This window comes from Bos javanicus, chromosome 9 (assembly GCF_032452875.1).
Source record: "Bos javanicus breed banteng chromosome 9, ARS-OSU_banteng_1.0, whole genome shotgun sequence".
In the NCBI taxonomy this organism is placed as follows: Eukaryota; Metazoa; Chordata; class Mammalia; order Artiodactyla; family Bovidae; genus Bos; species Bos javanicus.
Genome location: NC_083876.1, coordinates 41,806,735 through 41,825,390, shown reverse-complemented (window position 1 = coordinate 41,825,390; position 18,656 = coordinate 41,806,735). Strand labels below are relative to the sequence as shown.

At 36.8% G+C, this 18,656-nt stretch overlaps 1 protein-coding gene across 1 annotated transcript in view; it reads left to right on the top strand.

Moving 5' to 3' along the window:
* AFG1L (AFG1 like ATPase) overlaps nt 1-18,656 on the top strand; it is a 198,098-nt gene that overhangs the window by 63,624 nt on the left and 115,818 nt on the right. The window contains exon 6 of the mRNA XM_061427653.1: nt 4,352-4,451. Coding sequence (XP_061283637.1) covers nt 4,352-4,451 — 100 coding nt within the window. The remainder of the gene's footprint in view (nt 1-4,351; nt 4,452-18,656) is intronic.

Genomic DNA, 18,656 nt, shown 5'->3' with positions numbered 1-18,656 from the left:
AATGATATCTCAGAGTATTGGCACACCAGCACTCTGACCCCAGCGTCTGTACAATTTAGAACAAACAAGCTAAGCCTTTGCACTTTCTGCATGGAATGGCCTCCCCTACATGTCCATCATGATACTCTCTTACTTCTTCAGATCTTTGCTTAGTTATACCCTTAACAAGGCCGATACCCTGTTTAAAAATACAGTTGACTCCCACACTTCTAAAGCCCCTATCCTTTTTTTTCCATAACATATATTACCTCTGACATATATCTACTTATTTATTGTTTACTACTTATTATACATATTTCTCTACAGGAGTGTAAACTCGAAGGTTGTTTTGCTGATTGATGTATCTCAAATGTCTAGAATAGTGCTTGAGTATAAATGAATGAACAAATAATAATGAGCGAGCAAATGAATGAATAAATCTTAGTATCAATAACTATTGAAGTTATTGAAGTGCTCCCCCAACTAAGCCCACTTCCTTCATATATAACAACCTGCATTTTTTCCTGTCAATGTTCTGAATTATCTTAGCATTTTTGTCTAATAGGTGAAAAATGGGATCTCATTGTTTTAATTATATTCTTTTAATAATATGGTTTGTCTTTTTTGTATATATTTGCTTACTGTTAAATCCATCTTTTGTGAACTAACTGTTGGATTCAATGACCATTTATTTATGAGGGTGCTTTTATTCTATCAGTATATGCTGTGATAATATTAGCTACTGTTTACTGAGTGTTCTCTATGTGCCCGTGCTCCTAACTACTGTGCTATGCTGTGTATCATTCCATCTACAGCTAAAATTCTTAACAGTTACATAAAAATCGTATGGTCTTATCCTCGCATATATAACATACAGAGGTAACAGTCATAGTGAACATTTCTTGAGGATTTACTATATCTAATGATTTTGCAAGGTAGTTGTTGTTACTGCCTTTATTGGATTGATGAGAGAATTAAGGGTCAGAGAAGTTGAGTTACTTTTCCAAGGTTACAGAGCTGGTAACTCTTGAATCCATCATCAGTGCTCTTATTCACTAGTAATAAAGGCTATGTTGTATGTTCTTTTTGTTATATGTCTTCTATTATATGTTTAAATATATAGACCTAGAACTAGGTGGGTTTTTAGAAAATCTTTTAATGATAGAATGTAGAAATTATCCTTAAGCCTAGTAAGCCTAGTACATACATTGCTGATTTGCTAGTGCAGTTTTTAGGCACTTTAATCTCTATGACAGTGTATCTGCAATCACCACTTCACTTTAAAAATTGAATCCTATTACTGGTCTTGATTTTTAATTATTATTGACCATTAGATGGTGTTAATTAATATAATATTTATTTTATAGGGGGATGAATGGGAACAATTGTTGCTTAAAAACAATAATACATTGTTTATTTTCTCTTAAATTTAGGGCTTTTTTAAGATTATGTTTTGGTAGCATTCAGATTACATTTGCAGAAGGTCAGTTTTACCAAGCGTAGTATTTCAGTTTTACCTCTTATCAAATACATTGTTCTTGTTTGAGAGATTTGTCTAGATAGAATATTTTTATGTGTTTTAATTATTAATTACTGAAATAAAAGAATAGGTTTTCCTTAAAGTTTTCTTTAGGGTCTTCATTATATTCTCTTTGAATATTAATATTTATTATTAAGCCATTTATGATTCTGAAGATATCAGAATACTGAAGGAGACTGAATTTTTTAAAAAATGTTTTCTCATGTTTCTTTTAGGGACACTGGATAGATATTTTACTAATATGGTCCAAAAAAAAAAAAAGAATTCTGATGAGCAGAATATCATGCAAAATTCTCCTCTATAAGCTATCAATATCATTTAAAAAATAGTTTTGACCGTTTTTATAAAACAGGAAAGCTATTAAAAACTGCTAATAAAAAATAGGTGCTTATTTTTGTGCTAATACTAATTACTAATAATGCATGCTTATGTTTGTCACTCATTACATGGCCCTGTACCAATCAGTAGATGACTGAGACTCAAGTACTTACACATGTAAATTAACCATTAGATTTTTTTTTTCCTTTTTTTTACTTAAGCGAGTCATGATGGAAAGCAACTCTAGGTCATAAAAAAATCTTTTCTCTTTAATGCTAATGAAATGTCTCCACTCTGTATTAGCAGACTACCCTTAGTGGTAATCTGTAGCCTTCTCTTTTGTTCCTGGTGGTAATGAAATGCTGGGTGATGAAAAAGCTCGCTCTTCAAGAATGTGTGGCCAATTGTCTTCTGTTCACTTATACTGTAAAATTACTGTTCCCCAGCAAAGCTGAACAAGTGCAAGGACAAGATCAAAAGAGTATGCATTGGCACCCGGCTACACCAAGTGACTCCTGCTTTATTAATTAGCCATCGCTTCTCCAAGTTAATTTACTCTGCTAGAGCAAAAACACTCTGTAATACAAAAACAACAAATTATAATTCAACCACCAGTCCTTATTGCTTGCTTTTTCAACTTCCAGTTTAAACCTTTGCACAGTGTTATAAGCTAAATGTCCCTTCACTTATCTGAACCTTTAGGGCACAAAAGCTATTTTAATTTTTTTCAAGAAAATCAGTGAGATAGTCAAATGATCATTTTTATTCTCTAAAATTGGGTGATTTTAATTAATAACCATTCTTTTTAAAAGTCAGTGTATTGGGAATCCAATTTAAAAGTGCAGTTGCTTCTAAAATTTGCAAGCTTGTTCTGTCCTCTCATCAGAAATGCCACTGGTGTTTAAGCATTTGAAAAGGGCCTTCTCTGTGAGTGTTTTGGCGGAAGCAAAATTTGACAGTGATCCTAAGCTCCAAATTAAATAATATCAGTACCACTTTCCTTTTCATTTTAATCACCACTTTGTAAGTTCTTTAGGTCTTTTTAAATTTTTTTAGTTAATGGTTTAAAGTTAAAGCCTGAGACAGCAAAAAAAAAAAAAAGATCTGCACATTCCCATATCCTGGTTTGATTTGGTTTTGTTCAGGTGGGAAGGAAATCAACTTTTGAGTGAGATATCAGCTGAAAGAGAGAAGTGATTTAGACTTCTGTCACCCAGATTGTTGTTAGTTGTGTTACAACCATTTAGTCGGTCACTTTTAGTATTTTGATCTAATTTGAAAAAATGTCACTAGTTTCTGTGTACTTTAGCATGGTTTAAAAATAACAATGTGATATATATTGTGTGATATATTTTTATGAATATAAAATAAGTTTTATTGAGATTACCTAAAATGTGCTGTTAAAGGAAGATCAAAACATTTTTACACTGAGAGTATCCAAAACCATGTTATTATATTCATAGGGTAAGGTGCAATAATTAATATCAACCTTCACTATATATTTATTTGTGAAGTCAACTTCCTTCCCTCCCTAATTTCTGTATTTCTTTGTGATTTTAAAAAGCTTTTAAAAAAAAATTATCATTAAGATTGCTTGTTAATTGTGGATTAAAAAATAATCTTAGAAAGTATCAGTGGTCATATTATCTCTGTAACTTAGATGAAATAGTTTTATCTGCATTGTTTATTTCTGTTTTAGTCAGAAGCTATTTTTTTTTTTTCAGCACCATGTTAACCATTCTTATAAGGTTGGTTTTTTTTGTTTTTGGTTTTTTTTTGTAGAAGGAATATTTGTGTTTGTGAAGGTTAGCAGAGGCTGGCTGTGCTGGAAATGACTGCAGTGCCTTTTGATTATTCATGGACAGTAATAGAAGGCACTTAAAAAGAACAATGAAATTGCTTATTTTTGTGATGGGCCATCTGTTGAATTGTTTTGTGCAACAATTGCACAATAGTATCTATGTCATATCATTCTATTTTCAACAGCAGCTGATTTTGTCTCACAGGCTACTTGTCCTTATTTCTAAAGTCCCATGACCATTTAAAGTCACCTTTTCAAGGACCTTTGCCAGAAAGGTGTTAGAAATCTCAAACAGCCTGTGTTTTTTTTTTTTTTTCTCTTTTTTCCTCTCTCCTCTTTATTTGGAGAGAGAGGCTGTAATGGGAGTAGGAGGCGGGAGTATGAGGGGGGAGTTGGTTATGTTAGTTCTAATTAGTTAGATTTCCTAAATGTTTAGGACAATTATCTGTGCTTTCCACCTGTAGTTCTATGAAAGAAGTTAACATAGAATCATTTGATAATTTGTGTAGAAATGATAGGCTTGCAAAAAAGAAGAGTCAAGTTTAACTGACTACAGTCTTCCATGCTTTTAATTATCTACTCTTTTCTTCATGATAATTAGAATTTTTCTCTTGGAATTCACTTCCATATTAAAAAAAAAAAAGATGAGCCATTAACAAATTTGTTAGAGCAGAAGTAAAATTAAAATAAAACAAGTGTGTTGCTGTCCATAGGTCACTGACATTGCTGATGCCATGATTCTGAAACAGCTTTTTGAAAATCTGTTCAAAAATGGGGTCGTCGTTGTGGCAACATCCAACAGGCCACCGGAAGGTAAAAACAAACATTGTGCTAGTCTTATCCAATTAGGTGGGAATGAATAAGCTTTTAAAAATTCATAATTTTGTACTCATTTTATTATGTTAATAAATCTGATGACTTAGTTTTATCCTAAGTTTTATAGCTAACTTAATTTGAAAAATCAGTCGGTATTTGTATTTGAAAATGTTTTAGCATGCTAAATCCAGGTGATCTCCTGTGTTTGACACACTTGCAGTTTTTCTCTGAGTATTCGATATGCATATTAAAAATACTGGCCTTTCTAACTGCTTTTTATGGGTCATGAAAGAAACTCAGTGAAATGAAAGGAAAAATTCCTAATTGAATCTTGGGAAAAGACTTAAAGCTTGCCTGCATAAGTGGTTTCTGATACTTCATTTATCATTTCTGAAAAAGCACTTGTGGCTTATTAGGACATTGTTTAAGAATTAAAATATAAGAAAATATAGATAAAAATAGCAAGTTAAAATCTTGTATCTTTCAGCCCATCATGTGGTCAATTGAAGGTTGAATACTACCAAAAAATAGTATTTTATGTATTCTTAATGTTGACTGTGTGGATGACAATAAACTGTGGAAAATTCTGAAAGAGATGGGAATACCAGACCATCTGACCTGCCTCTTGAGAAACTTATATGCAGGTGAGGAAGCTACAGTTAGAACTGGACATGGAACAACAGACTGGTTCCAAATAGGAAAAGGAGTATGTCAAGGCTGTATATTGTCAGCCTTATTTAACTTACATGCAGAGTACATCATGAGAAACGCTGGGCTGGATGAAACACAAGCTGGAATCAAGATTGCCGGGAGAAATATCAATAACCTCAGATATGCAGATGACACCACCTTTATGGCAGAAAGTGAAGAGAAACTAAAGAGCCTCTTGATGAAAGTGAAAGAGGAGAGTGAAAAAGTTGGCTTAAAGCTCAACATTCAGAACACTAAGATCATGGCATCTGGTCCTATCACTTCATGGGAAATAGATGGGGAAACAGTGGAAACAGTGTCAGACTTTATTTTTTTGCACTCCAAAATCACTGTAGATGGTGATTGCAGCCATGAAATTAAAAGACGCTTACTCTTTGGAAGGAAAGTTATGACCAACCTAGATAGCATATTCAAAAGCAGAGACATTACTTTGCCAACAAAGGTCCGTCTAGTCAAGGCTATGGTTTTTCCTGTGGTCATGTATGGATGTGAAAGTTGGACTGTGAAGAAAGCTGAGCACCAAAGAATTGATGCTTTTGAACTGTGGTGTTGGAGAAGACTCGTGAGAGTCCCTTGGACTGCAAGGAGATCCAACCAGTCCATTCTAAAGGAGATCAGTCCTGAGTGTTCTTTTAAAGGACTGATGTTAAAGCTGAAACTCCAATACTTTGGCCACTTCATGTGAAGAGTTGACTTATTGGAAAAGACTCTGATGCTGGGAGGGATTGTGGGCAGGAGGAGAAGGGGACGACAGAGGATGAGATGGCTGGATAGCATCACCGACTTGATGGACATGAGTTTGGGTAAACTCCGGGAGTTGGTGATGGACAGGGAGGCCTGGCATGCTGGGATTCATGGAGTCGCAAAGAATCGGACATGACTGAGCAACTGAACTGAACTGAATGTTAACATCCGACTGGAATGCTGTTATACCAGATATCTGCATGATTAAGTCCTTTCCTCTTTCAGGTCTTTGCTCAAAGGTTATTTTGCCAATGACACCTAGACTCATTTCCCATTTGAATCTACAAACCATCCCATTTCCCCTGGCACTGCTTCTTCTTACCTGCTCTGTTTTTTTCATGTAGCATTTATGGATCTACCATGTACTTCATTTATTTATTTATTTTACTGTATTTATAGTTTATTATCTGTGCTCTTCCAGGATGCAAAAGCTTTAAGAGAGCAACAACTTTTACCTCTTCTTTTCACATATATATATATATATTTTAAGCACCTGAAATAATGCCTTGCACATAATTGGATCTCAGTAAATAGGCTTAGAATGAATATTGAGTAAATGTGTATTTTTAAAGGTTCTCTCTGCAGTATTGAGAATAGATTGTGGGAGTGAGGTTTCAAGGTTGGAAGTAGGGAGACCATTTAGAAGATGACCGTAACAATCCTGAGGGCAGATGACGGAGCAGTGAAGGTGGTGAGAGTAGTCAGGTTTTGCAGGCAGTCAAAAGGATTTAATGATAGAATGAATATGGGTTATTAAAAAAAAAAGATCAAGAATGGCTCAAAGATTATGACCTGAGCAATTGGAAGGGTAACTTGGCTGTTTATTGTAATGGGAAAGACTATAGGAAAAGCTAATTTGGGAAGGGAGGTAGACGTAGGGTTCTGGGGTGTCTATGGTTATGAGACAGATGCATATAAATTTGGATTTCAAGGAAAGGTTTGGACTGGAGATAGAAATTTGGGAGTCATCTGTCCTAAAGGAAGCTGGTAAGAGCAGCCAATGAGTAGGAGAGCCAAGAGTATGTTGAACAAGGAAAAGGGAAGCGGTACAAAAAAGATGGATGATCACCTTTGTTAAATGCTGCTAGGAGGTGAAAAATGAGGTTGAGAGTTGATCATTGGAATTGGTGACATGGAGCTCATCACTGAACCTGAAAAGAGCAATGTAGTGGTGTGAGTTTTTGGTTCTGTTTTTTTTTTTTTTTAATTGTCATGTCACATAAATGACTTATAGAGAATTTGTAATCTACTAATATGCCCAGATATTACTGTGTGAGCTGCTGTCAAACTAGGTCTCTCTCTTTCTCTATTTTTGTAGTTGATCTCTTTTTTCTTCCTGTTTCAGCTTATTAATTTGTCTATGTTTTTCCATATTATTGATTTATGTTGATATTTTTGAAGTATGATTCTAACATTATTTTTAGCTACCCCTACTAGCTATGACATTTATAAGCTTAGTAATTGGGCCTCTATATCTTCAGCTGTTCATTAATTAAAATATATAAATAGGGTTAGGCCAGAGAAGGCAATGGCACCCCACTCCAGTACTCTTGCCTGGAAAATCCCATGGACAGAGGAGCCTGATAGGCTGCAGTCCATGGGGTCGCTAGGAGTTGGACAAGACTGAGCGACTTCACTTTCACTTTTCACTTTCATGCATCAGAGAAGGAAATGGCAACCCACTCCAATGTTCTTGCCAGGAGAATCCCAAGGACGGGGAAGCCTGGTGGGCTGCCATCTATGGGGTCGAACAGAGTCGGACACGACTGAAGCGACTTAGCAGCAGCAGCAGCAGCAGCAGAAGGGTTAGGCCAAGTTTAGACTCTTCTTGTATACCATAAGATGCCTTATTTTAGGGAAACATTAATTAGTTCATCAATACCTTAAGATCTAGTTATTCAAACAATTATAGTTATACATAATCTGTTATACTATAGAGAATTATGAATGATTTTTCAGATGCATTTATTAAAATCCTTATAATGTTCTGTATCTCATTCTTGTGATTTACTAGTGTAATAGCCCTATGAGACAAGGCAATAAGTTTTTTCATATTAGATCATCAATGGGGACAGAAGGCTTGACTCTACTCCTGCGACTTGTTGACTTAATAGTATCTTCAGTATTACCTTTAGGCATTCAGGATAAGCTATGTTCATAAAAAGCAAGGTGCATGAACAAGCTTAGAATGACTCCCCAAGCAAAGACTGTTGAGAAGAAAATTGCCAGTGGCTGCTCAAGCTACTGCAGTGTGTAAACTGAGGAAGGCCAACCACAGGAGAGGTTAGGAACATTCTGGAGCTCATAGCTTTGTAGGAGTAAACAAAGTTACAGGCCCACTAAGGTAGCACATAGAAATCCGAGATGGAGCCGTCCCTATGGAGGAGACCGAAGGTCCAAGATGCAGGATTCCAAAAATCGGGCATTAGCCACAAATTTAAAGAAAGCCTTTTCTAAATATGAATCTAGATGGGATGCTTAGCATACACCAGGTTTTTTAACCATGGCAGACAATCAGTCATCATAAGTAGCTTACTATTTTAATATAAAGAAGATGGTATATATGTTATATATATATGCCATCTCCTGCTGGTGTGTGTGTGTGTTTCTTCATGACTGAAGAAACAAGACTTAGGAAGATTAAGTTTGAATGTCAGGAAAAGTTAAATGTGTAGGACAAAGAATGGGTCAGTGGTTGCCAGGGGCCTGGAGTGATAAGGTGTTTGACTACAAAAGGCCAGCACCAGAGAATTTGAGGGGGAGTTTGGAACTGTTTTGTATCCCGATTGTACTGGTGGTTACATCTGTTAAACCTCATAGAATTGGACAACAAAAAAGTTAGTTTTCCTGTTTATAGATTAAAAAGAAATCACATGGACAGTGAGTGACAGAACAGAGGCTAGAATGTAGGTTGTGACTCTTTTGACACACTGTCCTCTATCTTTCCTTCTTGTTGGTCATCACTGATCTTTTTCTACCCCATCCCAGGTATAGTATGTCCTCTTTTCCAGCCATCAGAATGCATTCAACTTTTTCTTTAGGTTACTGCTGTTAATTTCTAGCCCCCGGATACTTATTATTATTTTCAAAATAGCTTCTGCTTATTCTCAGAGTGTTATGCGAGGTGGGAGAAGAACCTTCTTGGCAGAGGGTTGAAGCAAAGCGCAGTGATTGGAGAGAGAATGACCTGTTTGAGGAACTGAAAGCTAGCCAATGTGGCTGGAATACACCAGTGAAGGGGAAGTAGTATACAGTGAGGTACAGGATGAATCTGGAGAAGTGAGAGCTCGGACCTTATAAAGCAGTAATAAGGATTTTGGATTTTATTATAAGAGAAATGGGAAGCCACTAAAGTGCTTTTAGTAGGGACTGGTAAGATTGGATTTGGAATACCACTCTGGTTATAGTATGGAGAATGGGTTATAGGATGGGGTACAGTAATATGGTGGATTCAGGGAGACACTCTAGTAGGTTATTGCTATATATACAATATATGATAATAACAAGAAATGATAATAACTTGGTATAAGGCAGTGATCTCATCTTGGGGGGTATTTTGCAAACCAGGAGGTATTTGGCAATGTTAGAGATATCTTTGATTGTCACCACCCGGCAGTAAGGAGGAGTTGGTGCTGCTACTGGCATCTCATAGAAGTCAGAAATTCTGCCAAAACATCCTGTGGTGTACAGGGATGCCCCCCCCCCCAAAACTGAGAACTATCAAGCCTAAAATATCAATAGATATGAGGTTGAGAAAACTTGATATAGGATACAGAGAGGATAGATTTGAAAAATAGTTAAGAAGTAAAATGGGTATCACCTGGTTATAGGTTGGATATTGAGGAAAAGGAAAGGACAATTTCTAAATTTCTGGCTCATACAACTGGGTAGGTGGTAGTGCCTTTATTCAATAAAGACAGAATAATCTGGAGGCTAGAAGTCCAGAAGATACTGCCTAGGAGAAGAACACTGTATTTTTCCCCCCTCTGTTATCTTTAGCTGCTATGCTTAACTTTCTTCCACATCATTCATCTTATCCCCTCCATTTCTTGTTAGAATGCATCAATTAAGAATAAAGGTTGTTGGTAGAAATTACAGTTATACCTTTATTGTCAATTTGTAGATAAATGTTATTAATTTTAATAGAAAGTGATTAGAAACCTTTAATTTTAATAGAAAATAATTGTTAGCCAGTAAAAGCAAGGCCAGAATTTAGGAACTTGGAAGAGAAAATAGCTCTGGAGGTAGTAGTCTGGGAAAGTCCAGTACAAGTAAAGAAAGGGAAGTGATACTTGAGGGGTGAAGGGAATAAGGTACCAAAGAGTGACTGCCTGTGTGTCGCTGTTTTTTCTAGTCCTCCCTTCTAAGTCCTGCCTTGCTCAGGTCGATGGCCTCATTGTCTACACCGCATAGTTGTTAAAATCTCAAACCAGTGTCAGCTCATGATTACTACTTTGGCTTTTGGCTTCCTGAGTGTTTACTGGTCTGCAGGGATTTTTCTACTTTCTTGTAAACTCAAAATATGTTTAATGTATTTTAACTATTTGTAACACAACATATGGAGTGCTGTTTTACATTTTCTAGGGTAATCTGGTTAAGATTCTTGAAGCAGAGAGGATCCACAGGAATAGGAAATTGCTGGGAAGTTTTTAGATAAAATATATCTATTTTAGTTTATATTCAGTTTCTTACTTTTATAAACTCTCAAGTTAATGATTTATTTAGCATTTTTGTCATTTAGGTAAATACAAATGTACATGTACAAATGCTCATGTACAAATAGACCTATTTTTACATTTTGAAGATGATACTGTCAGATCATTAGAAGAGCCAGAAACAAAAATTAAAATATCATATATATGCTACTCACTTTCTAACAAAATTTTGTTAATTTCATGATATTCTAGTAGGAAAAAGCAATACTATAGATTAAGTGCATGGAGACTCTAAGAACAAATTAATAATAGATTGGTAGATTAAGTTAATTAAATTGAAATTAATAATTAAACGTAAGAACTTGTTCAATCAAAAATACGAATATATTTTTGTAGAGAAAAACAGTATGCAAGTTGAAATGGCTATGCTTTTTGACAGTAAAACAAAAAGTGCTAAAAGAAAAAAATCCCTTGTTTGAGGAATGCATTGTGGACTTCTAGTTTCTTATTTGTTTGTTTATTTTTGCTGCTGCTGAGTCTTCATTGCTGAACACGGGCTGTCTCTAGTTGTAGTGAGCTGGGGCTGCTACTGTTGGTTGCAGCGCAAGGGCATCTCATTGTGGCGGCTTCCCCGGTGGAGCACAGGGGCTAGGTGTGTGGGCTTCAGCGGTTGTGGCACACAGGCCCAGCAGTTGGGACTTGCAGGCCCTAGAGCACGGGCTCAGTAGTCGTGCCGCACAGGGCTTAGGTGTTCCACCGCATGTGGAATCTTTTTGGACCAGGGGTCGAACCTGTGTCCTCTGCATTGGCAGGCGAATTCTTATCCAGCTGACCACCACCAGGGAAGTCTCTTGGACTTTTTAGTTTTTAATTCACTATTTATTATAATGAAAATACTATAGATAGCCTTACAATGTCCAAGAATAATCCTGTGTTATTTAGATTATCAGGCAACAACACTGTGTGATTCTTACTCAAGCCAATCTGTTTGTAGTAAATAAAAGACTGGATATCACTGGGAAGTTGGTACATGCACACACACACACATGCTCATGTAATTTATCATATTAATACTTCTAGGGGGTCTTCCCAGGTTGCTCAGACAGTAAAGAATCTGCCTTCAATGTGGGACACCTAGGTTCGATCCCTGGGTGGGAAAGATCCCCTGGAGGAGGTGATGGTAATCCACTCCAGTATTCTTGTCTGGAGAATCCCCATGGACAGAGGAGCCTGGTAGGCTACAGTCCATGGGGTTGTAAAGAGTCAGACATGACTGAGCAACTAAGCACACACACACACAATACTTCTAGGGAGAAAAAAATCCATTGACGTTCTCCATAAAAGCATAAAAGAGCACTTGACAAAATTCAGCATCTTGATGTAATCACACCATGACATATAAATAGATGGAGAGTTTCTTAATATGATACCAAATATATGTATATCAGTTCAAAAGACAGAAGTATGCTTCCTGGAAACATTGTGGTATATCTACTACAAGAATGAACAAGCCAAGGATGTCAGTTATCACTTTTTAACAGTGAACTATAGTACAGACTGAAATATTATAAGAACGACTAGGTGGATAGGGAAAGAGGAATCACCATATATCTTAGGTTACAGGAGCTCTTGAAGATTAGTCATACAACTCCTTTTTCAAGGTTATGTAAATAGAAAATACTTTAATATGGGAGCAATAAGTAGGAAAGAGAAGTAAGCAAGCATTAGAAGATTGTTTTGTATTCTTTAAAAATAAGGGAAACATAGACTCTGTAACATAGAAGATCTAAGCTGAGCACCGAAGAATTGATGCTTTTGAACTGTGGTGTTGGAGAAGACTCTTGAGAGTCCCTTGGACTGCAAGGAGATCCAACCAGTCCATTCTGAAGGAGATCAGCCCTGGGATTTCTTTGGAAGGAATGATGCTAAAGCTGAAACTCCAGTACTTTGGCCACCTCATGTGAAGAGTTGACTCATTGGAAAAGACTCTGATGCTGGGAGGGATTGGGGGCAGGAGGAGAAGGGGACGACAGAGGATGAGATGGCTGGATGGCATCACTGACTCGATGGACGTGAATCTGAGTGAACTCTGGGAGTTGGTGATGGACAGGGAGGCCTGGCGTGCTGTGATTCATGGGGTCGCAAAGAGTCGGACACGACTGAGCGACTGATCTGATCTGAAGCTGAGAGAAGACAAACAAATGGGTTGAAACCTTTTTACTAAGAATTCAGATGAAATTAAAAAAAGCAACATGTGATAAAGGGGTTTTAAATTAAATCAGTTAAAATCAGTATTAGAAACACTGAAGTGTAGAATTGAAACTATAGAAAATGAAATCAGTGATGAGGGGAAACCACTTATAAAGCTCTGGTAGTGTGCAGAAAGAGAATAAAGAATGAAAAGATTTTTTAAAAAAGTGAGTCCTCTGGAAGAAAGAGGTCTTAAAATGTGAATTTATTAAAAAGAAGTGTTGGAAATAAGAAAATTGATCATAACAGTGAATTAAGGTTAAGTGAATATTTGTAGTTTCTGCTTGCTTATTTATTTGTAAATTTTGTTCCCCTTAAATAGAGAGTTTACAGATCCTAAGTGATAGTGTCAATATTTGTGGCACTGATAACTAGGGAAAAAATAATATATATATTGTCAAGTATATTAGAATTTAAGATACCCCTTCTACTTTTCAAATTGCTAGAAAAGACAAGGGATCAAAGTAAAAATATTTCTTAAAGCAAAAGCTAGAAAGCAGAAGAAACAGCAGAAAAAAAGAATAAAAAGCATGGAACACAATCAGGCATGTCCATGACAGGAAATATAATAAATGGGTTACATCCTCTATTAAAAACTAAAACTTCTTCTGGTGTGGCTGAATAAGCCCCTAACCAAAAGACCTTCTTGCAGACAGCCATAATACATTCTGAACAAAATATGTAACTCAACTATCTGAAGGTCCCAGAAAGATTGTAGAAGGGAGACAAAACCTGGAAGAGAACCAAAATGAAGAGAATTTTCTTTTAATTTTTTTTCTTTCTTTCTTTTAAAAAAATGGTTATCAGCTTTAGGGCAGATAAAGTGAGTGATGCATTTAATGACTAAAATTCTGACAGAAAAACTACACTGTTTCTGGCTAGAATAACCAGATTGCAGCATTTAGGGCAAGCATAGCTGCTGGAAAATGAAAAATGAATCCCAGGGAGAACTAGATTGATATAGCCCCAGGTTCTCAAGTTCTGTGTATAAATTCTCTGGCTGGCCTCTGAACCATACAGTTGCAGAGCAAACTAGAAGCTTCCTAAGGGTAGGGTGCTGAACTTAGATTTGAGTTTATAGTTTTAGTCCAACCAAGGTAATTTCCTGCTAAGACAAAAATATCAATGGTCTTCAGAAACAGAATCCAGAAGGTCCAGAATACCATCCAAAGGTGAAGAATGAGGAGATATTAGCCATTCTCAAGAGAAAAAGCCATCAGCAGATAACAACTCCAATATGCCCCGGATATTGGAATTAGCAAACAAGGACTAAAACAAAGGACTGTAACTATAATTTAGGGGGAAATGAGGTAAAGAAAATATGTTTGTAATGAATGAAAGGATAAGGAATCTCAGCAGAGAAATACAAACCATAAAAATACCAAATTTAAATTTTAAAACTAAAAGAAGACAGTGTTTTAAATAAGAATTCACTTCAAGAGCTTAATAGCAGAATGAGGATAACAGCAAAGAGCCAGAGAGAACTTAAAATTACCCAATGTGAAGAAGAATAGAAAATGACAGAAGTAAAGAAACAGAGACTTAAGAATTTGTGGAGCTATAACAAGCTTTCTAATATATTTTTAATTGGAATCCCAGAAGGCAAGGAGAGATAATGGGTAGAAAAACTTTTGAAGAAATAATGGTCAAAAATTTCCCCAACTTGGGTGAAGACATAAATTTACAGATTCAAGAAAACCTCAGTGAAATCCAAGCAGAATAAATATAAGAAAGTACTGCTTAGATACACTGTAATTGAATTTCTAAAAGCCTAAGGTAAAGAGGAAATCTAGAAAGCAGCAGAGAAAAATGACGTTAAATACAGGGAACAATGATTAGCTCTTTTTTTTAAATTTTATTTTTTAACTTTACAATATTGTATTGGTTTTGCCATATATCAACATGAATCCGCCACAGGTATACACGTGTTCCCCATCCTGAACCCTCCTCCCTCCTCCCTCCCCATACCATCCCTCTGGGTCGTCACAGTGCACCAGCCCCAATCATCCAGTATCATGCATCGAACCTGGACTGGCGACTCATCTTGATGACTTCCATTAGAAACTGTGGAGGCTAGAGACAGTGGAATGACATCTTTAAAATGCTGGGGAAGAAGTTATCAACCAAGAATTTTATATCAAATAAAAATTTCCTTCAAGAATAAAGATAAAATAAAGATATTCTGATATCAAAGAAAGCTGAACAAATTCATTAGCATCAGATATGCAATACAAGCTATTCTAAAAGAAGTTCTACAGGTAGAAAGGAAATGATAACAGACATTTGGACCCTCAAGAAGAAAAGAAGAGCATCAGAAGTGGTAAATATTGGAGTAAATATAAGTAACTACTTTTTTTTTTTAATTTATTAAAAATAGAAATGACTGTTTTATGAGATATTATAACATCATCTGTGGGATTTATAATGTATGTGGATAGGATGCAAATGACACATAGTACGAAGTGGGATGTTTAGATGGACTTATATGGATGCAAGGTTTCTACATTTTTTTGTGTGAAGTGGTATGATATTAATTCTAAGTGTGAAAAGTTAAGGATACTGGTAAGCTTGGAAATATTGCAGGTTTGATCCTCAGTTCAGTTCAGTTGCTCAGTCGTGTCCGACTCTTTACGACTCCATGGACTGCAGCACACCAAGCTTCTCTGTCCATCACCAACTCCTGGAGTTTACTCAGACTTATGTCCATTGAGTTGGTGATGCCATCCAACCATCTCATCCTCTGTTGTCCCCTTCTCCTTCTGCCCCCAATCCCTCCCAGCATCAGGGTCTTTTCCAGTGAGTCAGTTCTTTGCATCAGGTGGCCAAAGTATTGGACTTTCAGCATCAGTCCTTCCAATGAGTATTCAAGACTGATTTCCTTTAGGATGGACTAGTTGGATCTCCTTGCAGTCCAAGGGACTCTCAAGAGTCTTCTCCAACACTACAATTCAAAAGCATCAATTCTTCAGTGCTCAGCTTTCTTTATAGTCCAACTCTCGCATCCATACATGACTACTGGAAAAGCCATAGCCTTGACTAGATGGACCTTTGTTGGCAAAGTAATGTCTCTGCTTTTTAATATGCTATCTAGGTTTATCATAGCTTTTCTTCCAAGGAGCAAGCATGTTTTAATTTCATGGCTGCAGTGACCATCTGCAGTGATTTTGGAGCCCCACCCCCAAAATGTCTGTCACTGTTTCCATTGTTTCCCCATCTATTTGCCATGAAGTGATGGGACCAGATGCCATCTTCTTTGTTTTCTGAATGTTGAGCTTTAAGCCAACTTTTTCACTCTCCTCTTTAACTTTCATCAAGAGGCTCTTTAGTTCTTCTTTGCTTTCTGCCATAAGGGTGGAGTCATCTGCATATCTGAGGTTATTGATATTTCTCCCGGCAATCTTGATTCCAGCTTGTGCTTCATCAAGCCCAGCATTTCTCATGATGTACTCTGCATATAAGTTAAATAAGCAGGGTGACAATATACAGCCTTGACGTACTCCTTTCCTGATTTGGAACCAGTCAGTTGTTCCATATCCAGTCCTAACTGTTGCTTCTTGACCTGCATACAGATTTCTCAGGAGGCAGTTCAGGTGGTCTGGTATTCCATCTCTTAAAGAATTTTCCACAGTTGTGATCCACCCAGTCAAAGGCGTTGGCATAGTCAATAAAACAGAAGTAGATGCTTTCCTGGAACTCTCTTGCTTTTTCGATGATCCAGCAGATGTTGGCAGTTTGATCTCTGGTTCCTCTGCCTTTTCTAAATCCAGCTTGAACATCTGGAATTTCATGGTTTGGTTCTAGACCACTGCAATAAAGCGAGTACTACAATAAAGTGAACAACATAATTTTTTTTGACTTCCTAGTGCATCTGAAGATTTTTTTATACTACTGTAGTCTATAAAATGTGTTAATAGCATTATGTCTAAAAAACAACATATACACCTTAATTAAAAAATATTTTATTGCCAAGAAATGCAAATCATTATCTGAACCTTTAGTGAGTTGATATCTTTTTGTAATAGTAATGTAACCAAACCCAGATTTGATTGCTTGCTGCTCATAAGCCAATAATTTGAGAAGCAAGTGTCAGTAGAAAAGAAAGGTGCTTTAATCATAAAAGGCAGCAATCTGGGCAGAAGGTAGACTCATGTCCAGAAACCAACTCCAAAAATTCTGCTTAGCCATGACAGTTTTTAAAGGGAAAAATGGGGTTGGGCAAAGAATCTCAGTGAATCATTGAAGTAGGATGTTGGGTTCTGCATCATTCTCCATTGAGTGCAGACTGACTGACTCTTCAGATGTTATCTTGCCTTCATGATCTGCCTGCGGGATTGCTAAAGAGGCTGTTGGGGGTAGAGAGCTAGTAATTTTGTAACTGCTTGGTTCTTCTTTCTTTTTGTATAGGAAAAGAATCAACAGATTTGACAAGGCATGGTACAGCATTCAGGAGAGCTTAAATCAGGAGTTAGTTTCAATTGCTTAGTAACCTCATTCCTATAATTAGACTCTTAATTATAGAGGGGAGCAGAAATGGACAAGCAGGAAAGGGGTAAAAGAGCTACTTTCAGTAACATAAAAGGTCACTAACTGTAGATCACCATAATAAATATAATAATAAGGGAAAAGTTTGAAATATTGTGAAAATTATCAAAATATGACATAGAGACATGAAGTGGACAAATGCTGTTGGAAATATGGTGCTGATAGACTTGCTCATGGAGAAGGCAGTGGCACCCCACTCCAGTACTCTTGCCTGGAAAATCCCATGGATGGAAGAGCCTGGTAGGCTGCAGACCATGGGGTTCCGAAGAGTCGGACACGACTGAGCGACTTCACTTTCACTTTTCCCTTTCATGCATTGGAGAAGGAAAGGGCAACCCACTCCAGTGTTCTTGCCTGGAGAATCCCAGGGACGGGGGAGCCTGGTGGGCCGCCGTCTATGGGGTCGCACGGAGTCGGACACGACTGAAGCGACTTAGCAGCAGTAGCAGCAGCAGACTTGCTCAACACAGGGTTGCCACAAACTTTCAATTTGAAAAAAATTCAGTATCTGCAAAGCTCAATACAGCAAAGCAGTATAAAATGAGGTTTATATATTGTTATCCCTAGAACAACAAGAAAAATAAAATAAAGGCCAGCTGACAAAAAGTAATTTTAAGATGTATTCAAATAATTTTTAAAAAGGCAAGAAAAGAACAGATGAAGAAAAAGCAGAAGAGACAAAAAGAAAACAATAATTAAATCATAGCCCTAAATATTAAATGCTAAATGATTTTGAGAAAGAAGAATGGAGCTGGAGGAATCAACCTTCCTGACTTCAAACTGTACTACAAAGCTTCAGTCATTAAGACAATATGATACTGGCACAAAAACAGAAATATAGACCAATGGAAAACATAGAAAGCTTGGAGATAAATCCATGCACCTGTGGGCACTTTATCTTTGACAAAGGAGGCAAAAATACACAATAGAGAAAAGACAGTCTCTCAATAAGCGGTGCTGGGAAAACTGGTCATGTACGTGTAAAAGAATGAAATTAGAATACTTCCTAACACTGTACATAAAAGTAAAGTCAAAACGGATTAAAGACCTAAATATAAGGCCAGGAACTGTAAAACTCTTAGAAGAAGGCATAGGCAGAACACTGACATAAATCACAGCAAGATCCTTTATGACCCATATCCTAGAGTAATGGAAAGTGAAATGAAAGTGAAGTCCCTCAGTCGTGTCTGACTCTTTGCGACCCCATGGACTGTAGCCTACCAGACTTCTCCACCCATGGGATTCTCCAGGCAAGAATACTGGAGTCGGGTGCCATTTCCTTCTCCAGGGGATCTTCCTG